We start from the raw sequence: 21,525 nt of genomic DNA on the forward strand, positions 1-21,525 counted from the left end.
CAAGACTGAAATGCCACACACCCAAACTCCAGTGTTTTGACACGCCAGTGAAATTTCAGTGTCAACTGTTTACACAAAAAGAGAGAAACTGTGAGACAGACACGAGACTCGGTGTTCGTCATCAGGTCAGTGGTCATATGAATGTGGAGCTTTACAACCAAAGGGGCCTGCTCTGTGACAGAAAAACAGGAAAAGCACTTTTAGCTCATCGTTAAAATTGTTGCACTTCATTTTTTTGTCTCTTTTGTCTCTCCCTCCCTCTCTTCTCCATCTTCTCCATCCCTCCATCTCTAAACAGGACACTAATGGGTCCATACGGAGTAGACCGAGCTGTTCATTCCATGGAGTTTACAGATTGTGAGAATGGCCTGGGTAAGTCCGGAAATACCTCTCCTGTGGTCTATAACTACCAATACAGTTTACTATAACTACTAATACGGTTGTCAGGGGCTGGGACACATCCCAGCACCCATTAGCTGAGAGACAGGATGCTCCAAAAAACGCTTAACTCGCGTGACAAGCGTGTGTAAATAAAAATAACAAATTTGGCCTGCATCTCATCTAAAGTATTCTGTCGTGGCTTCAGACACTAGGACAAGCTAGTTAGACATCTCTGTGTATCAGAAAATATAACACGACTTTAAAAAATAGAGATTCATTTCTAATGTTCGATCAACTTCTAAGCTGCGCAAGTCAAGACAAGACAGTGTGACAGGATCTGAAGGGACAAGGTCTCAAACACAAGGTAAAAGTTTTTAATAGGGGGCAGCCACCAATGCTAATTTCAATAAAAAGCATGTCTTCATGTCTTCAGAGGAGTAGAAGAAGACATGAAGACACGCTTTTTGTTAAAATGATAATAGAATGGAAGTCCAATCCTCACTCTCCTTTTATCTCCGTGTTTGGTCTCTATCAACTCCTGAGAACGATAGCTGGCATCATGCTCATCAGCCTGGTCTTTATCAGCCAGCAGACTAAATCAGAAAGATCAAGTTTTTGGGGCCTTAAAACCAAAACAGTGAGCTGAAAGACGCTAAACAGCTGAACTTCAGAGCTGGCAATAATTATTTGTGGGTTCATCACTACAAGTGACTCTTTTGACATTACACAGTCACGTGAACCGTTGTTACTGAAGTAACCAGACCACATCAAGTATAGAACCTCAGAAATTCTAAAGTTCTCTACTTTTATTCTGAAGGACAGAGGCACATAACAGAGGTCTGTAGTTGAATCTGTACCAATTCCTAGCAGCTAAATTTGTCATTTTGAAAGTTTGTTATACCACTTGTTGGAGATAAGGGGTGAGGCATCATAAAAATTATTATGGATGAAAGTCTACTGTGTTAAGTCAATCAGCAAAAGAGTTAATTTATGTTATTCAAGTAACATGATGCACAGCCTAATGCCACCATCCTCCACTATCTGGTTTTCATCAGCTGAAATATTGTAAGTCCTACATTTAAAGGGATTTTCTCTGCAGAGTAGGTATCCTTGCTATATATCAGTGGTTTTTTTTGCCTGGGAGGGGAAGTAGGTCATGTGGCAAAGCCCTAACCCACTTAACTCAGCTGGGTTAAGGATGCAGGAGCTGCTGTTGTTTTTATCCTTACTTCACAGCTTGTGTCTACGCGAGGACAAACAGTTCACATGCATGAATGCGTTTACAGTCAAACTGTAATCCATCCTGCTGAGGTAGAGGAGCTGTATGTGAGAGGGGGGACTATTCATAAAAAATCTACCCAGAACATAACTCTAGTTTGTTGTTGAATGTGATGTTTAAAACAGCTATTACACATGAACTGAATTATTTCATGGATGTGCCGTTTTATACCCCAGATTAAACTGGGTATTCTGTCAATGCACAGTATATTTTAACATTAAAGATGGGACTTTTTCCCATCTTTTCCATCCATCCTTTATGACACAAACATGGCATTTAAAAACAACTTTTAAAAAAACTCTCTGCTTTCAGAGACGGACTGATCGTCATGTATGCAAGTGGTAATGATTTGTGATTGATATTTATTTATAGATATATATATTTATGAGTTATAGATACAAGTGATGTAAAATGTCTTCATAGTGAACTTGATTACTGTGCAGTCCTGAGCACACTGAAATTTGAATGGAGCTTATTCTAATTGCAGTGACAGAAATATATTGTATAATATAATGTAGGTCAACTAGGCTCTATAAGATATTAATACATTATGTAACTTATAAACTGTCCTCATAATGAGATTACGGTCAGTTAAATAATGTATAGTATATAGAGTGTTTCGAAGTGAATAGATTGTTTTGTGTGCAGGTCCAGTCACAGGCATTGATTACAAAGGGCCTGAGTGGGTCTGCAAAGACTTTAATGTATTATGAAATTAACAGTAAGTCATAAGTGTCCTCATAATGAGCTTATGTCCAGGTGATCACTGTGCAACACTGAGCGTAATGAAATGGAGTTTGTACCAGTGGCTGTGACATAAATACAGTAGATGTCAGTGGGATTGTTTAACAGTTAAATAATACGTAAAACCCTATAACTCATCTGTCAAGAACTATACATTACACACAGTATCAATTTCCTCTGTAGCATTAAAGCCGGAGGAGGACAGGCATGGCAAATGTGTCTTTAAAAACAAGAATTTGTCAGGAACAGCTTATTAAATATGCATTTAAAAAAAAAAAATAAAAACACGAACTCTACACGAACGCCTGGTGTGTGACAAGAAAGACTCAATATAATGTAAGAGAGACAGTGAGAGGTGCAGCATGTGAGGAGGGAGCTGGAGGAAAGGCTGAAGGTGTGTGTGTGTGTGGACCCACAGTACTAAAAGCAGCACACAGGTGAGAAGCAAATCAGCTTATTGTCATCCAACTTGAGCACGTTTAGGTGTACACACTGCTCTGATACATAAAGCCCAAAGATCCCCCCCACCTCCACCCCCAGCCCACGCCTTCTGTACATCCGAAGCCTCCATAGCATCAGGGTTAGTGTCTGCTGTGTACACTGTAGTGAACACGCCTGCTGCCCCACGCTGAGGACAGCACACGCTAATCTCTTTGTTAATGCAGCTGAAAGCTGCAACCAACTCAGCGTGTGGGCGGTTGAAAATTTTCATAGTGAAAATCATCTGTCACGGTTAAAGGATCAGTGTGTAGGATTTAGTAGCATCTAGCGGCGAGGTTGCAGATTGCAGCCAACTGAGTACCTCTTCCCTCACTGCTCCCTTTACAAGCATGTAGAAGAAACTACGGTGGCCTTCAGATTACATAAGAAAACGTGAAATTGTCTTTGTTGTTTTCGCTCTGGCCTACTGCAGAAACATGGTGGTGCGACGTGGTAGGCTATGAGGAAGAGGACTTGCTTCTTATGTAGATAAGACAGGGCTTCCAAGCTAACGAAAATGCTACAATTGTTAGATTCAGGTGATTATACAGGAGTGAAAACGTTATTATGAACATTGGATTCCGTTTCTGCCAGTAGACCCTCCTAAATGCCACGCACTGCTCCTTTAATTCTGTCAACATGTTGGTAGAATCTGCAGAGTGAACTCTAAAGAAACAGATTTTCAGCCCTCTGATGTCCACAAATGGCTCTGTGCCATTCAGTAAACATCTTGTTCATTATGTTCTTCTGTCATCTGGGGTATTCTAAAACATTTTTAGAAGAAACTGTGCCTTTCTCATCACTTTGAATATTCCGATCTTTACAAGGTCTGTTGGACCCTTTAATCTCTGCGTAGCAAACATGCCCTTGACGCATTAGGAGCGTGAAAATAATTTGGAAAACAAAATGTGAGGCTGAATAAGAGGGAGAGAGGCATGTCTTTTTATACTTGCTCCAGCTTTCTATGCGTTAGAATGATGTTTTTCCTTATCTGATGAGAGGCGGGGGAGGTGGAACGCTTTGAGGCTGAACAAAAGAACAAGAAACCCTTTTCCTCGGAGAGGAGTAAGGGAGGGCGGGGGGGTGGGGTGGGGTGGGGGGGGGGGGGGGGGGGGGTACTGAGATGAGGAACTTTACAACCCCATTCTTCCAACAGGCGATAATTAACATGAGCCCCTTTCGCTCCAGACCCAATTAGTGTTACCATCTCGTCTCTGTGGTTACAGGCCAACTTCAGCCTTAAGCTAAAGAACCACAGATCTCATAGTTAAATAAGGTAGACTAACCAGCTCAAGCTTGCTGCCTGCATCCTCAGACAGCTTCAACAAAACACTGAACATTAGAGCCTTCATAATTGAGAGTGTTGTATTAATACACATATGTACATGCTTTCCCAATTATAAAATGGATCTATTGTTAAATAAGTGAACTGATACCACTTATACCTGCAGTTCAGTAGGTACAGAATGACAGAGGCTATTTGGGGATGTTGAGGATTGAAGGTGAACAGCAACGTGGACAAGTTGAACTAAACCAAAAATATTTAAATTGTATTTCTCTATGTATAAATCAGAGTCTTTGAACTCTTCAACCTGATGCTAATGACCTAAGAGCAGCCATTTAAACCATCTGGATATCAGGTGTGACGAGAACTGATGGAGGAGCACCTACACCCTGTGACCGTGATGGCTACAGGGACTGTTGCATGGTCTATGGTCTGGACCCACAAAGACCTTTGGCCAACAATACAGATTATAGTAAATGTAATCCAGGAGGTCAGGCTGAGAAATGAGTGACTCATCAACACAAAATCCTACAACTTGTTTCATTTGAACCAGTAGTTGTTGCTGACTTTGAACAAAATTCAAAGCCTGGTACTAATAATGTACCACACAGTAAATAAACATTTTGACCATGTTAGTATATTTCCCACAATCCCACAACAGTCTTGTAAATGTCCCCAACAATCCCAGAGGCCCAGAACCTGTTCTAGTGAATGAACATGTTCCTGCCCCTTGGAGTCAAAGAGTGACTGCAGAGCTGACTCATGTGACCCTCCCATTCCTCTTCTGTCAGCAGTACGCCAAGAAGATGGCAGCTGCCGACAAGTGACCTTCCCTCCTCCTCCCTGAGCTCACAATATTCAAAATCCCATCTGCACCAAATTATTATTATTCATTTATGTGAGCTAATTAGCATTTGTTCCACTTGGACTTCAGCAGCTTTTTACTGTGGAAATACTTGTCTGATACAGTGACTTAGAGTTGAAGTAAATGTTACTCAGCTCTTAGTTAATGTTATGATATGTTTAGCCGAACTTGAAGAAAACTTGGCGGTTTCAATGACACATTCCATGCTGTCAGAGACAGGAAAAATTTGTAGTGTGATGTTAGTGAAAAGGTACCTGGGTAATAAGCCGATCATTGTGCATGGGGTTTTGTTGCTGTGTGGTCAAAGAGCAGGGGGAAATAGTTATTAAATGAAATCAGGAAACTTTCCAATGGCATATACAATGGCAAATGTTCTGCCAAGTGAACATTAAGCAAGAAGAAAGTCTTAATTCCTAAAAGTCACAGTTTTTCTTTTCTTCTCCCAACAGGAATTAAAGTGATCGGCGGAGTGAAGGAGCTAACTGGGGAGGAGTTTGGAGTCTACGTCAAACGGATTTTACCAGGTGGCCTTGCTTCAAGTGACGGTAAATACTCTGCTCTCATAGGATACATTCCCCTGTCGCAGTGTCTCGGTGTTACTTACTTTACTTACTTACTATATTGAATTCTAGAACACAAAGTAAAACAATGGAGAAAATCCAGATAAGGTATAGATACTGGATAAAGACAGTTGGACATCATCATCTCAGACATCTCTGTGTCCTGGGAGTCGTCCGCTCCTGACCGCTAATGTCGCCTCAACTTACCGTCATCCTTTAATTAAAATCCCCCCTCCGAGACTTATTTTAACATCAGCCTAAAATTCGATTACATATGTTTACATACTATATGTACTACAAATATTTGTTAAATAACCCGATCTCATCAGCTCAGCTTCACTGACATATAAAAAAATCACTGTGGGAAAATCTTGGTAAAAGTGATGATGATTATTTTCCTGCAAGCAGATAAAAATTGGCAAATTATAACAGCCTGCTTAGTGAGCATCACTCTCGGCGTCAGTCATATCAGGCTGGACCTGCTGCTGCATTTCTGCTCTGTCAGCAGTAATAAATCAGCTATTTGTATCAATTTCCTTTCCCTCCTTCCATATTTTACAGGAATGGTCTTAAACATATCGCATTAAACCAAGGACAAATGCTTGTCTGACTGTTTAGTGCCTGAAGAATGGCCACAGGTCTTTTGTAAATATGCCCCTGCATGCATTTTGTAGTAGAACATCTTGAGAATGACGGAAATGAAATATTATGGAGTAGAAAGTGCAGTGGCCGTGGTTTCAGACTGATGACCTCTGGAACGACAGAACAAGTATTTCTGGAGCTTCTCTCATGTGAGTAGGAAAACATGAATAAAACACAGCACAGTGTTGTCACGGCCTACTTTCTCTGTGCCATCAATGATGGATATAGGGCACCGATTTTTAGGATGAAACAGAGAACTGTTTGTGCTTCAGAAATCATTGTGGCTTGTTGCTGCTGAGGTTCTTTTGACACACTTAGAGGAGAGTTGAAGTGATGCGTTCGGTGTTCGCAGGAGAATGAATTAAAGCCACAGATGCTTGACTTTCATTTCCCCTGATTCCTCCTTTATATTGCTTTCTCCTTTAGCTGCTTGTGTGAAGATCAAATGGCTTCACCCTGACTTTGGTGTGCTGACCTGCTCCTGACTCACCACGGTGACAGAGCAGCTCCAACATATATCTGCTGCAGACTGAAAACTCCCATCACTGCTCCTCACTGACTGGCTCATACTTTCTATTGACTACACATAAAATACCTGTAATATTCAGCTATTAAACTTTCTGGGGCTCAGGCAGCAGAGAGGGTCATCCACTGATCAGAAGGTCAAAGGTTAGATCCAGGCTCCCAGCTGTCACTGACTCTATGGGAAAAGCGCACGGGGGACTTTCATGTCTGGAACTAGGTTATGTCCAGAAGATTAGCTCCTCCTACTTCACATCTCCGTAGACTACACAGTTTGATAATAGTTTGAGCAGAGTTGGAGTTGTGTGCGTTGTCTGACTTGGTTGATTTATGCTACTATTACTGACACTACTGCAAATTGTAGTGGTAGACTCGGTGTGGCCATGGGTTCCAGACACACGGGAGCCCTGACAGCTCTCATATCTGACATATTTATTTTTATTTAAGGGGACGATTAAATAGCAAAGAACCAGTGTCACATACAACAACAGCTAAAGCCGGAGCTAATTAGCAATGCCTTTAAAACACATAGAACCCCACAATAAAATACACACAGGACAGCACTAAACACAAAGCCCAACAACATATACGTACATGAGCTCAAAAAAGCTACAAGAAAATCCACTCGAAATAGCACAAGAAAAACAATTTACTAACCGTAATACAATAACATACCATAAAATTATAAGCAGCAGATCACTCATGGACATGATTCAGCCCCTTTAAAATCTTTTTCAAAGTCTGAGATGATATCTTTTTTCCAAATATAGATTTTAAATATACTGTATATGTGTGTATATAGATAAATATATATATACAGGACTGTGATCTGACCTGACCTCTTTGACCTCTAATAGGAAACCTGATGCCAGGGGACCAGATCTTGGAGGTGAACGGGGACAGTCTAGTCGGAGTCACAAGTGAAAGGTAAATCTGATCAAATCTCGCTGCTCTCGTCTTTGTTTGAACCCCCACGGGCTGACCGAGGCTGTAACAGCATTGTGCGTGTGTTTGTGTGTGTCTCTGATTGTTTCACAGAGCTGTGGATATCCTGAGAGCGGCCTCTGCTACCAATCACATGCGCCTTCTCATAGCCAGAGATGAGGAAGCAAAGTAAGCAGCATGTCTATGGTTCGGCAACACTGGCATTACTAGTGTTTAACCTGCTTTCTAATCGTAGCACAGCTAGTTTGGGTGAAAACGAGGTCAGTGCCACCTATCAGCATCGCAGGGCCTCGTCTTCCCTTCAGATCCACTTCAGACGACGCGATCCTCAGCTGTGAGTTGACAAAGTGGTGCATTTGCATATTTAAACGAGCGGCCTTCCTGTAAATCCTCAGTGACGAGACTGTGACACAGGCAGGATTTACACCTCAGCCGTCGGAGAGAGGATACATGTCAGAAATGAGAAGCCAGCAGTGGTAACTGCGACAAAGACTGGACTGGATTTACTGGGACAATCTCAGTCCGAATATATAGAACTGACATCTTTACATTAATGAAGGTTTAAAACATGAGCATCATGTGTAGTGTCATTTAAAGGTGGTGTCAGTGGTGGGGTAGCCTGAGCAGCCCCCCACCACCACCACCACCCCCTCCTCACCCCTCGATCCCCCGCCCTCCTTGTGTTTGTGTTGCATGCAGTGGAGTAACAGCAGACTCAGGGAGGGCTAGAGAGCTTAACCCAGGGCAGAGCTTCTGACCAGATGAGCCCTGTGTGTGTGTTAATCTGTGCTCTGTGCTTTAACTACCCTGCTGGAGGGGAGAGGAGAGTGGATGGCATAAAGGAAGGAGGGGTGGTGGTGCTGGTGGGGTGGGGGAGGGGGGCGGATTATGCCTGTCTGTCTGTAAAAAACAAGTCAAAACTAGCTTAGCACTCATTACATGCTTACCAGCTGTAAGAGCCTTGGAAAAAAATATATATATAATAAAACACGGCTTCACAGATATCATAACTTCGGCAAGGCTTACTATTTATCAAAGGAGTACACCCACTTACTGTAAAGCACAAAACAAAAAGTGTCAGTAAGGTCTGACAGGAAACTGATCCTCAGTCCTGGAAACTGATCCACCCTAAATGACACAATCACATCTCAGCTGAAAGCTGATAAGATAACTTGCGTTACACTTTTTGAACATAACAAAGTCTGGCAACGAGTTATGACTAAAGACTACAGAGATGTAGAAAACATGAAATGAGGAAAAAAAAATAATGCCGGTGGTGGAGGGAGCACACATCAGGACCAGCAGCGTCAACGTGATCAAAAGAATGAGTGCGACACTTCATCAGATTATAAAGGCCGCCTTCACTGTGATGATGATGATGCACGTCGGTGTGAAATGAATGGACACCTTCAGCGCAGTCATCATCTGTTGCTGCCGGTTATGAAAGAGGCGCAGCCCGAGGTCGTCTTTTTTTTTTTTTTTTTTTTTTTGTGCCGTCCAAGAACAATTCGCGTGTCCTTATTTACCGTGGAGCCAATGCCACACCGCTTATCGTAATCTGCTTAGAAAACGGCAAATTCAAAATCAGCATCCACAGGGGATATCATATTGTTGTGTTGTAGATGATAATGTTCTGGCAAAAACAAGGAGGCAGAGACATCGTTTTCCAGTCCGTTTTATACCGCTGCTCTATGAAAGCGTTTGCTTCTGAGATGAGCAAAGTTATTTGGAATTTTGTTCAATTGAAACCTCAGGGCTTCAGTGTGTTATTGGTGTATGTCAGTAGGATTGTTAACTTATTTAATCTGACTGACACAGGGTAGTGGTGAGTGACCTGGTTTAAACAGTGAACTTACAGAAATATTAGCACTTAGCTGACAGCAGTCACATTAAAGCAGTTATAAAGTTATAAAGACATTATGCTTGACTTTTTTTTTTTAAAGAACAGTTTTATTTAAAAACCTGTTCTATGTAAACACAAGATAATAACAGTACAACCATAAGCAGTTCTGGTCTGTCCATATTGTCTGATGTTTAGTCATTTAAACCAAGTACCGACAGCTAATCAACAGATTCTATCGATTCAAGGTTCAGACTCCTGTCCTGTTCAGAGAAGCTGCTTATGAGTACCCCAACTAAATAATCATAGCATAACTCTTTCATTTCTTTTTTTTTTTTTTCTTTTGAAAAGGAGAGAATTTGCTGAGCTGCTGGAGAAATATGGATCCAACGGCAGCACAGGATCAACGCGCAACTCTCCCATCCAGCAAGGTAGGCAAATCCCTGCTTAGTCCTCTGTGTGGTACATTTCACATTCACAAGCTCTAACTGCACTTTCAGGGCAGGGCACATCTCCCACTCATGTAAACGGATATGTGGAAGTGGAATTTCTCTGTTCACGCTACTCTATAAAACAGTGCATTTCAAATGATCCAAATCATCACAGAACAGCATTTGGCTGCTTTGCATCAATTATGTGACCCCTTGAGTCGGTTTGGGGAAAAAACTCCCTCCAAAAAACCCTTTAACAGGGAAGATGGATGGAAGAAACCTCAGGAAGTGCCAACAGAGGAGGGACTCTTCTGCATGTATGAAGAACATGATCTGGGAGGACATGAAGCAGCAGTGCTGCAAAAAAAAAAAAGACCTTTATATATTTGATAGAGTACTAAGCCTACAGGGTAGATGGAGTAAGTCGGCCTTTAAAAATGGCTTATGACAGTGCACTTGTCCATTACACAATTGCCGACATCTGTTTCAGTGGGGAAGGAAGCAGCCAGCTGGTCCAGATGTGTTAAAGCAGGGATTCAGCACGTGAGCAGTATTCTGTTCTCTGCTCTCTGGACAGTGTTGATGAGACATGGAGGCCGTCCTGCTAATATAAAGAGAAATATGTTATGTTTGCAGCACCATGTGGTTTACCATCTTTGCCTTGTTTCAAAGGTGACAACATGTGGGAAAATAAAGACTGAACCATTACGTTCCTGGAGATGAACTGTTTAATAAATGTACCAGAGGTGTTTCCTCACACAATGACCATTTCGTCCCGATGCACTGCCCCAACTCCAGCGTGAATAACCTCCCCGCTGTGAGACTTACCTTTTGATTCTGAGGACAGAAAAGCAGCAGATGTCTACCCAAGGCAGTGGATAAAAAAAAAAAGAAAAAAAAAAGAAAAAGAAGTCTGGGGGATATATTTGGGCTGCTCGGCAGTTGGTTTGGTCAGCATATTAGGTATTATTCAGTGCTTAGAGTCACTCAGGCTTAAGAAACGTTTGACAGGACGATACGCGGTTGGAGAGACTCAGTGCTGCTGGAGCCCTCTGAAGCAGTTTCTATTTTAGTATATGAAAACACATGTCAGACACCACTGTGTTATCTCACTACCTCCACATTTAAATACCTGCCTTACCTGAGAATATCCAAGGTGATAACAAAGCACATGGCACTGATGACCATGTTCCACTGCCATACACCTATTTCCATTGGCATATGCCAGTTCATAGTGACATATGCCACTGATTATGATATGCCAGTGCTGTGTGCGACGTCTAAACAGCTTGTCACTCCAGTTCACTGGCAGATCCTACTGTGTGCCACTCTTGTCCATCATATGGCATCTGTTACTTTGACCAGTTGTATGTTGCTGATCTTCTGGTTTTCATGGCTCTAGAAAACAGTATGTCACTGCCATTTCACTGCCATATGCCACTCCCTAGTGGCTTATGTCAATCATTTACTGGCAGATACTGTGTAAAACTTGTAGCTGATGCGGTAACATTATAGATAAGCAAAGCACTGATGTGATGGACATTATATTTTATTTGTGGCGTGCCAATCAAGAATTGACCTGAGGCGCTGGGGAGTGGTATATGACAGTGGAACATGAGTGACATGCCATTAAGAACTGACAAATGACACTTCAGGAAGGTCAGACATACACCAAGAGTGGCGTACCATCAGGTTAAATATCTCTGCTTACTGTGTGTGTTTTGTGTTTTCATTTTCTTTTTCTTTTTTTTTTTTTTGTTTGCCAATCCAAAGGCGGTCGCTACCTGGACAGCACATCGTCTGGTTCCTCGTCACGCTCTCAGAGTCCATTGCTGTTGAGTCCAGCAGGCTCTCAGAACATGTATAACAACAGTGGGCCCATGCTGCGCTCCCTCAGGTAAGAGATCACACAGGATTAACATGAGCCGTCACACACACACACACACACACACTTAACAACATGTGCTTACTGTTCCACAGGTGCACATGCATATAATATACTGTAAATATATAATTAATGTATATAACGTTAATGTGCACCAGCGAGTGTGAATGTGGCTGTGTGTCTTTGTGTTTTCAGTCACCCAGGTGAAGGAGTGATTCAGCTTCTTACAGTGGCGCGGTCCAGCAGTTTAGGCATCACCATCGGAGGAGGCTCCAACAGGCCCGATGGCCCTGCGGTCTTCATCCAGGAGGTGCTGTCTGGAGGAGACTGTCACCGGGTAAGAAATAAGAACAGCAGCTTAAAATACACAGGAACCCCAAACCTACAGACAGTGAATGGGAAGGGAAGATTAAGGGTGTAGTGAAGGGAGTGATGATTGTTATGTGGAAGTAAATAATAAGTAAATGCAGGCAAGTCTGAAAATATCAACAGCGATCAGGGATGAAATACTTTTCGGGGCTTGAACAAAATCAGGAGTGGATTTTTAAAGCTGCAGTAACTGACAAAACAATCTCAACTCAAGGTCGACTTACCGAGTTTTTCTGTTGCTTTTGACTTCATAAGGTAGTCTTCATCAGCAGAGTTTGCTCAGTTGGTAGCAAAATCCTGGTCAGGTCTGAATGCAAGACACTGACTTCATCGCACACTGTAGCTGTGCATCAGCTGATGCCAGTAGCACACACACACACACACACACATACACACACACACATACACACACACGTACAAATGAATACAGGAAGTAACCTGGAATTGTAACCGTTACTCAAAAATCTGAAAGTAACAAACAAGAAGTAGGATAGTTTTGTTCCAAGGCATGCGTCTGCATTCAGGTTAAACAGCACGAGGCGGATACAGTCTGCAGCGATGCCTGCAGCTGTTGGACTAAAACTGCACTATCATCATCTAAAACTGTATGCATTCATAATGAATCCTTTCAACAGTAAGCCAGCTCATTAGTGCACTGATCTCACATATATACATACTGCATGTTATTATGCTAATACTGGAATAAGCACCTGGATCTTGAGGAGCTGTGTAGCGATCACCGTCGCCCAAAACGACTCAGCTCAGTGCTGATTTTCTGAAGCTGTGGTTGCAACTCGTGATCTTTGTCGTGTTATTTTGCAGTAAACTGCAAAGTCAGGGAGGAAAATGATGGTCTGATTATTCTGAGCAAAGATGATAATAACCTTCAGAAGATTCGGTGAAGTTTGAGTTGTTGGCTTTTCCTGTAATGAGGGAAACTGTGAGCCAGTTCAGGGAACCTCCAAAGTATCCCAACAAAAGCCTTCCTGGGTTTCCTGTTCCGAATTTCTCTGTTATCTGCAGCGTCACCTTGACTGCCTGAAGGAAATTATCATAAAGTGACAAATACAGTCCTGTCAGTTCATTAAATCCTGTTGAATACGTTGGAATTCACGGAAGATTAAAGAATATTAAACACCGCTCGAATATTTCTTGGCATTTGTATCGCTTTGGTGTCAGCGCTGCTGTAATGGAGAAAGTCCCAGAGCAGACAACACTACACCAAGTGTTGTATTTTCAGCGGTGGATTAATCCACATGTGGTGTTCTAGTGAGTGTTTCTGGCAGCAGGCTGGTGTGTATAGGATTGAGTCAAAATAAACCACAGTGTGTGTGTGTGTATTAAGATATATCGTCAGCAAGATCAGTTTGTTGTTGGTTTGGTTCTTGTTGTGGGATTTACTCACACACACACAAAAAAAAATAGAATAGCCCCATACTTTAATCATTAAGCATCCAGTTCATCCAGCTCAGAGTCTGACACTGAAGAATCCAGCACAGAGGTGCACTGGTGGAAGCATGTGAGGGCTGAGGAGAGAGAGAGAGAAAAACAGTAAAATGTTGCATGTGTCCTGACAGGACGCTGCTGGTAAAGATGATGGATGAGCTCTGCGCTCTGGCCTGAGTGTCAGAGGGAACATTCAGCCATTTGTGCTTGACAGAAACCAGGCAGAAACCAAGCGCTGGATGCTGCAGCCTTATAAACCCCACCAGAGGCCTTAAAGACTGCAAATGGATGCTACTTGCTAAACGTGAACGCTGCATCAGGACATTAAGCTCCCAGTTTGGCGAAGTGAGGGTGGAATGCTGACTGTGCTGTGCATCTCCCGTCAGATCAAACGAGGCTGAAACACAGTTTACTGTCATTCTATTAAAGCATAATTCTAGTTTACTGTAGCTTGGAGTGATGTCTTTCATTTAGGAGCAAAGCTCTCCTAAATGTTTAATATCTATGTTTAACATCTGTTCCAAATAAATTTGGCCACTAGGTGCAGTATTTCCCTGACGCTTTCATTTCAGCAGCAGTGCTGTTGTGTGTAAATAGAAATAGATAAAATAAACTTGAGCCAGTCTTTCAGACTCATCTGGAATTATATAGTTTGACTAACAAGATAGGTTTTGGACAAAATATATAATATATACACCCCTTCTGTTTGCACACATCACTGCCTTTCTTCTTGTCCTCCTGCTTCCCTCTCCACCAATCCCATCCTCCTCGCCTCTCTGTCTGCCCACTCACTGTCAGCTGTGGGCAACATGACAAGGAAGCATAGGAGGGGAATGAAGAGGGCATACGGAGAATAGAGGAATCAGCTTGAAGGAAGCTGTTCCCAATTAGATGTGTGTTGTTGCATATATCCTGCAAGGTTTTACATCATTTGCATTTGAGATACCAGTGAGTGCCAGTGTATCACAGGCACAACTTGAGTCTAGCTCCTTGGGGTTAAGAACATATCCCATGATCCCTGATTTTTTTTTTTTGTGTTGTAGTTGTGGTACATGTTTAGATTTCCTCTCTCTTCACCATGTCCAATGAAATCAGACAGAATCTCATCAGTCACATGAACAGCCATCTCTTCAACAGTCTTATTTCTATAACAAGCTATTTGTAAATTCAAATTTCTTGTCCTTGTCCTGACAGTTCTCAGCTATATTTGCTCGGGGTGATAATCTCCATACCAAAGGTGACATATTCTTTACAGGCAGGGCCCCTAACAGTACAGGAAAAAAACAGGACATGATCCTATGAAAGATGAAGAATCAGGTTAATATGCATGTTGATGTGTTATGGGTTATGTACTCAGATTGATGGGTGGTCTATGCTGATTACACCCATTTCAGTACATTTCAGTTTAGCATGTCAGCCCTCAGGCTTTGACCTCACTATCACGGACGTCTGTTACTCTGTCAACTCTGATCAGATCTCAGGTTAAGGTAGCGAAGGTCATTTTTGATTCAGATTCAAGTCGCAAACATCAAATCAGCACTGTCACCAAAACAGATTGACAGACCCTCTGAAAGAATCAGCAGCTGATTCAGAAACTCTGTGAACTAGAATGTGAACAACAACAAAAATATTTCCTACCAGTATCTTTTAGAATTTAATTTAAAGTTCTCCAAATTATAAATAAAACAGTTAACAGCCAGGAACCATACTACAATATCACCAAATTACAATTATTCTTTACCTGTAGACTTGCTGGTGAATAGCCAGATATGTTTCACAGGAGTTGGTGGAGACCAAAAACAGAGCTAAAAGGAGAATGAATATATGGGACTTATGTGGACACAAGCACAAATGAATGAGGTGGTAATATGTCATAGTTGTGTTTTCAGGTTGTTGCACTCCTGCACTCCTGTGGCAAAAAAGGAAAAAATGTTAAGACAGCTTGTACTGAAATTGTATTGCTACCTTCAGTTACTCATGCTCCTGCCTAAAGAAATTAATTAGTGTAGCTTTCATTCAATAAACAAGGAATAATAATGATGATAAATAACTAAATACACACGAACTCTCATTCAACACAGTGCATGTATAAGGTCTAAAAATAAATCATTATAAATCTCATATCCATGTCTCCACGCACACTGCAGCATTAATCCAGCATCAGTAGTGGAAGATCTGCTCAGGGATGAAGCTGCAGACATGTACATTTCATTTGGCCCATTTGTTTTTCCACTGACTTACAGACTCAACATCCCCTATAACAGATGGTTAATGGTACAGAGCATGTGAGACAACATGCAACTGTGTTACAGACTGGGCATGTTAAAGCAAAGCTGGATCTCCATACTGTCATTAAGTCTCTTTAACTCACTCGACACTGTACACTAATGCCTGACTCTACTACAACAGCTACTGACACTGACCCCCTGTTTCTCAGTCCTCTGCTTATAGAAGCAGTTTGTCCATTCCCCCCCCCAAATCCCAGCTCTTAATCCCTTGTGTCATGTAGGAAGCAAGCTAGCATTTCATGCACTGTGATTTGCTGTATGGGATGAGTCAGCAGGAGGATTAATGCAGCCGTGCATTTATCAGAAGTGTAGTGGCTTTAAGGTGGCAAAACCTCACGTAAAACATGAAAGAGGTATTTGTGTATAAGTTAGCGGGGAGGATGATCTCCAGTGGCTACGTTTGCCAGTTGAGATCATCATTTCACTACAGTCTGGGTCACTTTATGATCCTTTCACACCTCTTCTGGTGAAGAGTAATCAGCCTGTTCTGAACTTCACAAAGCCTGCACTCAGTTTGACCTCTGCACGGCTCTGTGAGTTCATTCCACTGTATCTCTGCTGGGTTCAGGTCTGGACTCTGACTGAACCACTCAAGGTGGAAGTCATTCTGTGGTAGATTTACTTTGATGTCTAAGGTCACTGTCCTGCTGCATCAGCCATCAGCTTCTACTGAGCCTCAGCTGGTGAACAGCTACCCTGACATGATCCTGTAAGAGACCTCGATAATCTTGGGATTTCATTTTCCCCTCGATGATGGTGAGCTGTCCAGGCCCAGAGGCAGCAAAGCACTAAACCACGATGCTTCCTCCACCCTATCTCGCTCAGCCTGATAAAAAAAAAAAAAAGAAAGACATGGGGCCCTGTGATCTTGTGGGCCCATCACCTGCAGGGTCGGGTGCTGATCATATTTTAAGACAGACTTTATACAAAAATGGAGAAAATTCCAAAGGATGCACAAATGTTTTTCTCCTCTGTACTCTGAAAGCTAAAATCAGCCCCTTTGAGACTGAAGGCTCTGTCTCCATGTTGTGCAGGATGGACGACTGAGGCCTGGAGATCAGCTCATTGCCATTAACAAAGAGTCCTTGATAGGTGTGACCCACGAGGAGGCCAAAAGCATGCTGAACAAAGTCAAATTCAGGTGGGTGGTGCTTGTATGTGTACCACAGTCTTCTTTCTCTCTGCGGAGTATGTGCTTATGTTTTTGTATTTGTATGTATTGTGCCTCCAGCCAAGACAGTACGGTGGAGATAGCCTTCATCCCAGGAAAAGGACTTTTTCCAAGCAGCACGTCTCTCCACAATGGAGTCCAGCGAGCTGCGGGAAACAGCTACAACTCTGGACGTTTAAAAGTCCACATCAGATCGCCTGAGGTCAGCTCGCCAACATGTCGCCAGTCCTGGATTTTCTGTCAATGGATTGAACAGAATGAAAAGCAGATTATTAGTATTTCTAAGTGAATGAAAAACAATTAGGCTTGAGTTTCCAAAACATATCGTAGGCTCGGGTGTCAGCTTTCTGACAGAGGGATGGAAGATAAAAGCGGATGAGAGATTACAGAGAAACAGAGCTGAAGCTAAAGACATCTTTTATCTCAGCTCTCCTTAGTTTTATTCATTTTGCCTGTACATGTACATATATGTACATGCACAAATAAAATAATGCCCATTGATCATTCTGTTTCCTTCATCACTGAATTTCAAAAATAAATTGCAAAATATACATAGGGATCAGTCCAAAGTTTGTGATCAGTTCAGATTTTCTTATTCACTTTTCTTGTACCTGTTTGTGGAATCAAATAGTGGCTTTCATCTCCTGATTGTCATCAGTATTAGATGTTTTTGTTTTTTTTATTTTAATTTCTTTTTTCCCTCTACAATAAAATCTATTTGTGTATTTCTGTGCAGATTTGTGCAGAGGAGCCAGCCCCAGTGTCCTCACCTTCTCCTGACATCTGCCCACCAGATATTCATGTTTCAGGTAGAACCCCCTCACTACACACACACACTTTCTCTGTGTTTCTCCTTTTTTTTCTTCTATTTTTTTAATCAATGTCATCCCTCTGCCGCTCAGAGCAAACTGTTGATTCACTGTGGGATTGGTAGTACTAACATCCATGTCACACCACAGGGGCTCATTTGATTAATATGGCTTAATGTAGCTTCAGTGGCTAAGTATATTCAGCTTTTCTTTTCTCACTGTCATTGAATCCTACACCAACACTGAATGCCCAGACCCTACATCATTGGTGGAGGTAAACCACTCCACCTCCGGTCTGCCCAGTCCCCAGAAAGATGCCTAAATTATGTGCTGGTGCACCTAAATGAGAGCTGTGGAGCTCCTGCTACCTGTTCTACCTATGTGAAAATACATAATGATGCATTTATATTATTATATTATCATTATATCATTATGTTATCATCATAATAATATAATGACACATCATCATCTCCATCATCCTGTTTAACAAAGCATCTGTGCCATTAAATAACCTTTAAAGACTATTAAACACCTGACCAGTGACACGGTTGAGATTTTCAGGTGATTTGTCCTAGAAGTCCCTCAAATCAGACTTATATTAGATAAACCCAGCTGATCCCAGAATAAAAAATTTTTTTTTTAAAAAAACAGGGGAACATTTTCTCCCTTGCAGAGATTGGGGATTAGGTGAAGAGGAGTGGATGGGATTTAAAGGAAAACAAAACCACGACGCAGTAGGGGACCTCTGAGCACACAGGAGTGAGAGGGATCATGAAAAAAAAGTCCCATCTTAATAATAGTGGGTATAGTTGACTAATAAGGCAGAAAAGAAGAGAGCCAGTTGAGTTCAGCGTTGTGGTGGTGGTGGATCCTGTGATTCCATCCTTCCATCTTTCCCCTCAGCGTAACTGCACAGCGGGATTTAAATGATTAATGATTCCGTGGTTTGAAAACATGATGGAATTGGTACAAAGATCATTGATCATTAAAAGCAAATTAGAGCAGCTTTTCGGTGTTGAAGCCGGCGATCCCTAAAAATGATGTGTATCACTGGCTTCATCGTTAGCTGGAGGCTGATTTAACAGCAGCATATAAAATAATGAGTGACAGACAGCTGCTCTGCTGCCTCATTGCTCTTCGGTACACACTGCCTCATGTACAGTACAGTATTTATTATTATTTTTTGCTTGTCTCAGGGTAAAATGTTGAAAAAGACTGTAAAGAAGAAGACTGGGGTAAGGCAGAAACCTGAAAGATCTGAGAGAAAGCAGCAGCTCGAATGTAGGCCTCAGCTCAGAGCCACTCGACAGCCTGTCCCAATCCTATTGGCCTGGATTACCCCAGCTAAGGTTATTTCCTAGGTGCTGCGACCACTTAGCTTTCCTCCGGGCTCCTATTGGTTAAGCCAGTTGGTAGCTGTGGCAGATGTCAGCAGTTTGTGGTGAGATGAGCTGGATGTCCTTTTTTTTTTTTTTTTTTTCTCACTGCAACCTTTTTATCAATTTAATATTCAATTTTCAGAGACCAGGAACAGCTGTTTATACTGAAAGATACTTCTCAGAAAAGGTGTTGTTATTTCGGCCGACACGTCCTCACCCCACTGATGACACACACACGTGCATGCTGTCACAACCTTGGCTCAAGAGGAACACGGGTCCCACGTGTTCTCAGTCAGCAGCTGGAACCGGTGATCCCCCGCCCCACCAACCAGGCATCTGAAAGACAGGCTGGAAGGAGGAAGAAACAGAATGGCAGGAAAGGGTTAGGGGTCATCACAATGCTCTTCAACTTTAGTCGGTTGACCTCACTGAAGGGATGGGTGACAGGCCATCAAAGGTGTTCAATCCTGTTAGGCAGATAAACTCACATGTGACGATGCATGTAAATCCCTGTTTGTATGCAACTGTTATCACCTGGGGTCCTTACAGGAATTTCCCCGTGTAGGATCAATAAAGTACATCTATCCATCTATCCATCTATCTATCCATCTATCCATCTATCTATCCATCTATCCATCTATCTATCAAAAGTAGCTCAGTTCAGCAGAGTTTCAAACTTCAGTCTTGAGCTTAGAAACAACAGCTTTATAATAAAAAAAAACAAAAAAAAAAACTCACATCAAGGTTAATTTCCCAGCTGTTCTGGAGCTTTTGAGCACATCACACCCACAACAGCTGCTAAATGAACCATGAGCTGAGCTTGTTTTTGGTCAACTGCTGCTTCCAGTCAAGAATGAACAGCAGTCCTGAAAGGGTCAAAAAGATTTGGACTTTTACAGCTGAAAATAGGACAGGACGTGTAAGTTCTGAGAGGTAACTTCATCACAGCACAGTGATGGCAAATTCATGAAGAGTCTTCCATCAAATTCTGTGTCTGACACTTATTTTTTTTTCTTTACTTCCTACCTAAATATAGAAAAACACCTACTTTATACACTGTTTACACTATAATAACGACAGAGTGTGTGATGTGCAGTGGTATCTGGGTGGAACCAGGGTTTAAAGCACGGCTGTCGTCTCAACAGCAGGTCTGTCATTCATCCCCACCAGTTGCGGGTTGGGGTGGGGGGGGGGGGGGGGGGGGGGGGGGGGGGGCTATGTAAATCCTTTGGGTAGGATGAGGAGGAGGTGGAGGGAAGCAACTCCAATCAGCTCATAGCCCTAGCAACAGGGGGTGTGCAGACACACACACACACTCCGAGGTCGCCTTCGCCACAGCAAGCAGACACACAAATCTGGGACAGACAAACTCATCAAATTAATATTAGGCATTGGCTGTCTGCCCTCCCCTTTCGCACTGATTTCCCTCTCTCTCTCTCTCTCTCTCTCTCTCTCATCTATATAATCATCCACCTTTCCTCTCTTTTTAATCATCTGCTTTTCATCTTCCCCACCCACTCCCTGCCTATCCCACACTCACACATACACACACACACCTCCCCTATCACCACAACCACCCACTTCCACCAAATCCACAGAGAGTATCTGTCCATCCACTCTGATATTACAGATTATCCAATGATATTTCTCCCTCTGTTGTTTACTAGGTGTACTGTGGCCTCATAGAGACTCTCCCCACTCTGTTGAAAGGTCAATAGCTCCTGGTGTGATATCTCATACACATACTGTATCCTCTAGCGTTATGTTTTCTACATGGGAATGTTTTTCATACAACTCCTAACTCCTGTTCAGGCCACTTTGGAAAAAATTAAACTTTGTCTTCATCTTCTTCCTCTTTTCTTGTTTCTTTTTGTCTTTCTCAAAAAGGTTCAACCAGCCAGAGGTCGCCAACAGGGACCAAACCCAAGATAACCCTGGACCCCTACATACGCCTCAAATCAGACAAGTTAGATTTGGTGAGTCCTGTCCTCTGCTCAGACAAGTTGTTTTAGAGCCATGCTCCTGGTGTGCGATGCCATGCATGTTTGTGGGGTGGTTATTCCTTGCTTTAGTTATTTATTTATTTAACCTAGATAAGCATGAATCCTCCTCTGCTCATCCAACTTTCTCTATTTCCTCTTTGCTGCTCCCTCTGTTTCTCTCTGCCTCATCTTTAACCAAGTGATGCACATGCACGAACATTT

The 21,525-nt window shown here is 42.3% G+C and overlaps 1 protein-coding gene across 2 annotated transcripts in view; it reads left to right on the forward strand.

Moving 5' to 3' along the window:
• si:dkeyp-72e1.9 (syntaxin-binding protein 4) overlaps positions 1-21,525 on the forward strand; it is a 50,427-nt gene that overhangs the window by 20,689 nt on the left and 8,213 nt on the right. For both annotated transcript variants that reach the window (XM_041061830.1, XM_041061831.1), the window contains exons 2-12: positions 299-372; positions 5,484-5,579; positions 7,616-7,685; positions 7,797-7,871; positions 9,895-9,974; positions 11,748-11,871; positions 12,055-12,196; positions 16,997-17,103; positions 17,194-17,335; positions 17,870-17,942; positions 21,209-21,297. In XM_041061830.1, coding sequence (XP_040917764.1) covers positions 299-372; positions 5,484-5,579; positions 7,616-7,685; positions 7,797-7,871; positions 9,895-9,974; positions 11,748-11,871; positions 12,055-12,196; positions 16,997-17,103; positions 17,194-17,335; positions 17,870-17,942; positions 21,209-21,297 — 1,072 coding nt within the window. The remainder of the gene's footprint in view (positions 1-298; positions 373-5,483; positions 5,580-7,615; positions 7,686-7,796; positions 7,872-9,894; positions 9,975-11,747; positions 11,872-12,054; positions 12,197-16,996; positions 17,104-17,193; positions 17,336-17,869; positions 17,943-21,208; positions 21,298-21,525) is intronic.

Source organism: Toxotes jaculatrix, chromosome 18 (genome assembly GCF_017976425.1).
Source record: "Toxotes jaculatrix isolate fToxJac2 chromosome 18, fToxJac2.pri, whole genome shotgun sequence".
In the NCBI taxonomy this organism is placed as follows: Eukaryota; Metazoa; Chordata; class Actinopteri; family Toxotidae; genus Toxotes; species Toxotes jaculatrix.